This window comes from Morone saxatilis, unplaced genomic scaffold (assembly GCF_004916995.1).
Source record: "Morone saxatilis isolate NCDOM2014 unplaced genomic scaffold, NCSU_SB_2.0 Contig11, whole genome shotgun sequence".
Lineage (NCBI taxonomy): Eukaryota > Metazoa > Chordata > Actinopteri > Moronidae > Morone > Morone saxatilis.
In genome coordinates this window covers 8366988-8375265 of record NW_023339663.1, presented here as the reverse complement: position 1 = coordinate 8375265, position 8278 = coordinate 8366988, and the positions used below count along the sequence as shown (strand labels likewise).

The following is an 8278-nucleotide window of genomic DNA, read 5'->3' as shown; positions in this document are numbered from 1 at the left end:
TAATAATAATATTAACAACAATAATAATAATAATAATAATAATATATTTATTTGTAAAGCACTTTTCAAAAAACTACAATGATAAAAGCAAACTGAAAACATTTAATATGTAATAAAATACAATTTACTGGACCAGAATAAAATAAGGCTAAGCAAATTCTGATAACATAAAAGAAACACAATTCAGGTATGAATCAACATATGTTCTGTAGTTTTAGACATGCAGACTTATAAGGCACTACAAGGTCACAAATATAAAAACATTAGAAAGCTAAAATGAATTAGTATGATGTTACAACCCATCCTGGAACATACTGGGAGCCAGTGTAAAAAGGGCTTAAAACAGGTGTGAAGTGGTCACCCTAACCACCAGAAAGTTAGCACAGCAGCACATAATGCCATGTAAAACCACAAACTGTAGTTGTTGTACTTTATACTACTGCAGACTGAACAAACGAGACGTAACATGCTAGTTAGTGAGCTTTAGAGGTGCTGGAGGGTGGATTTGATGTTTTAGTTTGCTTTTATCATCGTGTTACCAGTGTCTGTCTCTATCTTCGAACAGATGGTATTCATCTTCTCATCAAAACCTAAGCAACAGTATATCCTGAAATATCAAACTATTAATTTAAATAAAAGAGTTAAACATGAATAAAAATATCTTAAAAAACTATAAAGTGATAAAAAAAATAAAAGATTGGACCAGTCCAGTAGGGTAGGATGATGCTCAGGTGCAATTTACATTTTTACTCCAAAAATTTTAACGTTATGAAGGTTCTAACAATGGCATGTATTGCGAGGTCAGCAAACATGTGCAAGAACACAAGTTCTAGCTGACTCACATACACACATATGCACACAGTACCATTCCTATCAGTGCTTCATTCTGGAGAGGAGGATGCCTACGGGGACTGACTACACAGTCAAATGATACAGCAGTGCAACTGCAGTGTGTCATATGAACCATCCCTAGGGACTTTTCTGTTTCTGGCTATCCGGGCTGTAGACTACATAAACCACTGAAACAGCAGGTCATTCTGGTCCAACATGCTTTCCTGCTTTGTGCATGAAATGTGGCATTTCATCAGCCTATCTCCCCTTGACATGGTATGCGTGGCCTCTAGCCTCAGTGCACGTAGCTGTACAAGAAGTGCTCATAGCGGTTGTGGCAGTTTCAAAACTCAAGAGTTCAGTCATGAGATACAAAACATCAGTACAAAGTGATAATCGCATGATAGATGCTTTAAGGGATGATCAGGAGGGCGATAAACCCACCTTGGTGATGGGAGCTTCTATAGTCATGGAGTGGATTCGGGCCATTGAGGAGTGCCTTCGCTGTGAGCTCCCTGGCGGGATGAAGAAAAAAACACACAAAAACATCCCATATTATAATTCAACAACAAATTAAGCTGCAGTTTTCCAACCACTTTCTAATGAGTGTGTTTGTGTGTGTGTCCAATCAACACTTGATGCAAACAAACAACTGGGAAGGTTTCATGAGCTGACAAGAAACGCCCAGAGTTTCCATTATCTATCTCCCTTCACTCTCACCATCGCTCCCCCGAGATGTTGTTGATCTTACGTCCAGAGAGCCTTTCCTCCGATCTTTGTGCTTACTGGATTGGATGTCTGAGGAGAAGAAAACACCTTACATTAACACTTACACACACACACACACACACACAAACAAACACAGTTCATGTTCAGTGACAAGGAGGACTTCATCTCAACATCCTTGGGGATGTGAGTCTCACAGATTGTGCTTGAGGAAAATGTGCAAGACCCAACAAAGTTAAATTCTAATAATTCTTTTTGCTATTAAACATTTTGTACATCAGAGAAGCTCCTTGGAAATACTCCAGTACTTAGAATTACATTGGAATTATCAAGTCAAATCCACATAAAATAGTAGATATTATATTCAATTTATTTCATGGAGAATAAGGCTGGTGCTATTCTGTAGCTTTCTTATTGTCAACAACTACCACAAAAAGATAGAAAAAACAGTATTGTATTAGTCTATCTCTCGATACTTCTTGACTTCCATACAACACTCAGCCTCAAGCCTATTTGTTCCTAAATCTGTCAATCTTTTAAAACAGGTTAAAAATAAATAGTTTCATTTTTTTTAAATAGCAAGTAATTAGAAGTAAGCCATGCACTGTAGTTTCTAGCAAATCATGTGTAAACAGGACTAAATAGTGCATTTGGTGGGGACTATTTTCAGCTGTTGAGTATTTGACAGCAAAATAAACTACAGTGTGTGTGTTCATGGTAATGAAGGGACATGTCACCCAGTGCAAAATTGTGATTAACTGATGTGTTTTCAATAGTTTTTTTAACATCAGTGGTCTATAGAGGAATAAGATATATGATATTTTGGCTACACAGTACTTGTGGGCAGGATCCACTCAATTTTGGGTTTTGCCTTTTCATGGAATTTGTCAACAAGAAAAATATAGAATTTGCCAGACTAAAGGTTTAAAGTTTGTGAAAAGGCAATTGTCTTGGGTTAAACAACTTGTCCTCCATAAATGTGCACCTTTGTTTCAAGTTTCTGATTTAATTTAGACTTTGGATCACGTATATCTTAGACCAAAACAATTAATTCTGTCATTCAAAGGAATTTTACTGTAATCAGGATTTTGTGGGGTCACAGTATAAAGTGAGACAGAAGTGGGCAGGAAACTTTTCTTTGTCTGTTTTTTTCACCTAAAAAGGCAGACAGTTCTTCCATTTACATAATGTATATTTCAGTCTAAAATGACAGAAACATAGAAATTTAATTTTGTTTGCAATCTCTAAATGTGCTTTAAATGTAATAAACATTTAAGACACATTTAAGACACTAACAATAAACAAACAACACATCTATGTAGATTAAACAAAACAAATGAAAAACACATCGAAAGGCCAGAGAGAAGAAAAAGAAAACTTTTTATACATTTTTCAAAATGGCAAATGACATGCATGGTCACCCTTTAGAGCTCCTAATCAAAATGACCCAGGGGACGTAGGGGTGTTTTATAAGAATTACTTGGAAATATACTGTGCTGTAAGACCATACAAATTTTTCAAAGTCATTTCTTTTCAGTGAGCTGGTGAAATAACGCAAACACAGGAGCGATATGATCCCTGTTTTGTTTGCCTGTCAGGAGCGTAGCTGCTGCATTTTGAAATCACTTGCAGCTGTGAATTGGCTTTACAATCGATACCACAATACAGCAAGGAACAATAGTCCAGTTTAGAGGGAATAAAAGCATGGATAACTTTTTCAAGGTCAACAAAAGACAGACTTCATTTCTTTTTTAGATATTTTTAAGCTAGATAAAGCAGGATTGGACACCCTGTCTACTGTTTAAAATGTGGGTCATGATTAAAGAAAACAATGATTTTCTGGCATGGTGCAATACATTTCCTGACATATTTCCAAAGTTCTTGAGTTTACAAAGCTCAGATTCCCAAATGTGATCCATTCTCCAATCTAATAAAAACTATTTATATTGTTTGCAAACTATCACGTAAAATGTGTGTGTCATTTGCGTAACGCTGGAACTGAATGTTGTTCTTCCTAACGACAAACACAATTCTGGCCCTCAGATCCTCGAACCTTGTGAGACACTGTGCTGGAGAGAACTTCCATCACTAATGCTGACAACCTGAACCTTAATTACTCAAATCTGCAAGACTCCACAGTCTTTTGAGTGGTTTAGCATAATAAAATCACCTCATGTTATTGTAATACAGAGAAGAAGTTAAGACCAGGCAGCCTTGCACCTACAGTGGGCATTTTTATGGAGTAGAGAGAATTTCAGTATGGACCTTACCAGTCTGAGACTCTGCCTGCACTCGTTCACTGGTTTTATCACTCTGCATGGACAGAGGAGAAAAGTACATTGGTACATACAGGCCAGAAAAAACTAATTTCATTCATTAATAATCAGCAAAACTGGAAACATATCTCACCTTATTATTATCATTTAAAGGCCAGTTGATAGACACATAGTGTCTGATTTTTCTGTAAATGACAAAAGCCAATTAGTACACCAGGAAAAATAAAGGGATATAAAAGGGATACAATCATTATTCATTCATACATCATCCAGTATAATTATCTGGTTACTGGAAATTACATTTAGCAAGACTGAATGCGCCAGGCCTCAACATATTGTCACTCACCCTCCCTGTCCAATTACAGGTGTGATCTTCACATTTTGCTGAATGCTGTCTCCATTCTTCTTTTTGGCATAATAAATCCCCTGCCACTCCTGGAACATAACAAGCCAGAACAGAGAGAGAGGAAATGAAACATACAGAACACATTTAGGATCCATTCACTCATCTTAGAAATTGATAACACATAAGATTTGAAAATGTCCTAAAAGTGGTGTGTGTGGATTAGGTGTAGCATGGCGGTGTTTGTGGTGCAGGTTAGGTGGTGACGTGGGATGGGGGTCAGAGTATTTCAGAGAGCAGAAAGTTGCTTTAATGGGTAGGGGGAGCGCTCCTGGAGTCCAGACTGCTTGTTTCATGTTCCCCCCACCTACAGGCTGCTGTGGCAGCTTAAAAAGACCTTTCCTGCTGTTAGCCGGTCTGGGACTGACCTTCGCTCTCTGTGTAGTAAGATTACAGCACAGCCATCAACCGCTGTTCTTATGCACATGAAACAAAGCTGCTGGATAGCCAGTGGTGCAGACTTACAGCACACATGGATGCACGTGCACGCATGCATGCACAGACACAAAGGCAGGAGCAGATTTCATTTAGAGTGATCTAATTGTGATGCAATAGTCTACAATGACAACTATATAACATGTCAAAACAATGTATTTAAGAGTGTCATTTCATTTCAATCATTTATTACCTGATGAGATTGAGTTCATGATTAAGTTAATAATACAGAAAAGTGTCTTTGGCCTGAAATGTATAGTACAGTGTGACAAAATGAGACGATTTAATGCATTCATATTACCTTTCCTTTCCGTATGCAGGAATTTATTGTTTCAAGGAGATCAGGCTTATTCTTCTCACTTTTAGGCACTTCTATTATTTCCTTCCCTATTAGCTCGCCTTTTTGGTAGCCCATAATGGACTCATAGGCAGGGTTCACGTACTGTAGAGGAGAAGTAACAGTAGTGTTAAGGCTTGATCTGAGATGGTCATCTACTGTTTGTAAAATCCACAGTGAGTTCAGACACAGTTAAGATGATGACCTCTAACAATATGAACCTTGCCAACCAAAACAATGGGTTTTTTAAAAAAGTGGACACATTTGTTGCTTATTTCATGGAGGTCAAAAACATATATTTTATGTGAAAACATAACGTGATAACACAGGCTACAGTGCTTTGATGTTAACAAAAGGGGCCATTCATAGGGACAGAGACCGCAACTATCGCTACTGAGATCTAGGATCACAAGACATGAACAGGCACTAAAACAGGAGAGAGAGAGAAGGAGGGGGGGACAGAGAGGGAGAGAGAGAGAGATTAACCGTTCATCACCATAAAGCAAGTAGAAGTATTTAACTTGATTAGAGGACCCACCTGAATTACTTGATCTTCAGAAGTGATCTCTATGGCCTCTTGGCTTTGTTCTAGAGCTGTGAAAATAGCATTTCCAGCCCTTGTACAGGTAGAGAGAAAACAATAACAGAAACATTGTTAACATGTGCAACAAGCAGACTGTGTAGAGAGTCCAGCATCTATATACAGCTTATACACAACCCAGAATTGTACAAAGTGGATAATCCTTCTGATGCCTTGCAACAGCTTTGAATAGAGGTACTATGTAACTAATCTAAACTATAACTTTAACACTGTATAATACACGACTCACCTCAGTTTGAACTGCGCCCGCACCTCTCCATGCTCCAACTGTAGCAGCTCATTATAGCAGGCCATCATATTGGCATTCTCCACATATCTCTGAGGGTCAAGAGGGCAACGCCAAGCATCATGGATCAATCAAAATTTTCACAACAATGTATCCATCATATGATGTTATAGTGTTGTTAATTCCATGAGTAGCAATGATTCAGGTATAGGGAACTCGATGCACATGTCTCCTGAGCAAACAAAGAGGATTTACAATCTGTACTCCTGCCTTACAGTGAGTGTTGACAGTAGGGATATAAAAAAAACGTCTAAAGAATAATACAAATACAGGCAGCAGAAGTCACATACACACATTCACAGACAGTATTGCTCACCCTATTAAAGCCGGCATTGATCAGGGGCATCACAGAGGCTTCCTCTCTGTCTGGCCTTAAAAAGAGAACACATGTTAGCATGCAAATCGCTATGACAAATGCTTGTTTAGAGAACATCAGAGGTTTGCTTCATATGACAGGCTGCAGGCCTACAGACCTCCACTGAGTCAGGCATTTTAATACTGACAATACTTCTAATTACTAGCTACTTAAAAAGACAGGGAGTAGAAGGACAAGAAAGGGCAGAACCGGAGAGGGGGGGCAGCGAGTTGTACGTACCTTTTCACAACGGCGACTATCACAGTGTTTTCTGAAGAGTTGACCGCTCTAATTGACCTGAATGTAAACAGAGGAAGCCTTTTAGCCAGTGAGCAGGCTGGTGGAAAAGCCCATGGCATCAAACCAATGTATTTTTCAGTTTTTCACGCTCCGATTCTCCCAGGCAGGCAGAGCCCAGTGGTGGAGCTCTGTGAGCAGGCCTAGGCCTCTCAAAGAATGCAGTGTACAGGGCCACTCATCCGCCTGTGGTTTTCCCCAGCCAGTGGTCATAAAGGCCCTTTAGTTCCCCATCGGAGCCTGTGCGTGTACACTGAACATATGGATTGGCCAAAATGAATAGGGTTAACATACACACTGGGCAGGGCAAATGAATGTTTGTAAATGTGTTTTCGGTTTGGGCAGAGGCTAAAGATAGAGGGTGGTATGGGCAGGCACCGCTCATTTCTCACAGACATAACTCCACTAGGTAGCATGCGATGGAGGCTAGTGAGCCCAGAGTGAGCTGGCCATTTACCCCTGCTGTAGCTCAACTAATTTAAATAAAATTTTAATTAGATTTAGATTTGTTTCTTTAAATTCACCTAGTCAACTGTAACACCTGAATATAAGATGTTGTGATTGAGAGTGGGGGGAAAGTATTTAACAAGTAAGCAGGGAAATGTAAACAAAAGTAATTAACAAATGGTTGAAACAAAGCTAAAACTAATAGATAAATTAGACGGCTAGGTCATGGATTAACATTTGAAATAAATAGTTAAAAGTAGTGGATAAATGGTTGAAATAGGTAAAAGTGATGGATTAATGATTGAAATCATTCAACTTTGACCACAGTGGTAGTACGAATGAAAACTTTACCGTACTGACATAACAGCTGGCAGTTAAATTGCATGAATGTTAACAATATTGACTTGTATATATATATATAATTAATAGTCTTAAACAGCATTCAGCTTAAAATCTGTTCAAATGTACACATTTGGAAAATGACAGGTTTCGATAAAGGGGTGCTTGAGTTCGTTGGACCAGGCTGGGGGTGGTACACCAGAAAAATAAAAAAGGCTGGGGACCACTGCATTACATCATTTTAGAAATTCAACATAAAGTACGAGTACATAAATGATGAGAGAACTGGCCTACCGGCATAGTGCTTCAGCGTCAAAGTGTCTGGAATGTCTGTGGTCAATGATGACGAGGTCATGATGCTTCTCCAAGAAGCATTCAAGAGCCGACTCCGGTGTTCGTGCCATGCTGCACCTGAAGTTGGCCTTCTCACATGCCCAGCAGAAGCCATTACTCTGACTGTCCTCTTTGGCAAAAACTAAAAGTACCTGCAAAAAAGAGAGATGACTAAGCGAACATATGCAACAGATTCATATTTTTTAAGTGACCTCTTACAATGTCACACTACTACTTCTACCAAAAATATATTACTTTATCTAAAATTTGAGTTTAAGAGAGCTTTGCAAAGAGCTATGATACATAGGGAGTGCAAATATAATAGGCTATATACAACGATCAGCCATAACTTTATGACCACCTGGGCACCCTTACGCAACAAACTGTGACGCACGGTGTGTTCTGACACCTTTCTATCATAACCAGCATTAACTTTTTCCGCAGTTTGTTGGATCAGACCACAAGGGCCAGCCTTCGCTCCCCATCAGTGCATCAGTGAGCCTTGGCTTTTCCTTTCTTGGACCACTTTTGATAGGTACTGACCACTGCAGACCGGGAACACCCCACAAGAGCTGCAGTTTTGGAGATGCTCTGACCCAGTCGTCAAGCCAT

General features: G+C 39.1%; 1 protein-coding gene across 1 annotated transcript in view; it reads right to left on the bottom strand.

The window, feature by feature from the left end:
- pde8a (phosphodiesterase 8A) overlaps window positions 1-8278 on the bottom strand; it is a gene marked incomplete at its 5' end in the record, with an annotated part of 22811 nt that overhangs the window by 9800 nt on the left and 4733 nt on the right. The window contains 11 exon segments of the mRNA XM_035652016.1: window positions 1276-1346; window positions 1552-1629; window positions 3828-3870; window positions 3967-4018; window positions 4180-4268; window positions 4973-5113; window positions 5547-5625; window positions 5839-5927; window positions 6212-6266; window positions 6491-6547; window positions 7628-7818. Coding sequence (XP_035507909.1) covers window positions 1276-1346; window positions 1552-1629; window positions 3828-3870; window positions 3967-4018; window positions 4180-4268; window positions 4973-5113; window positions 5547-5625; window positions 5839-5927; window positions 6212-6266; window positions 6491-6547; window positions 7628-7818 — 945 coding nt within the window.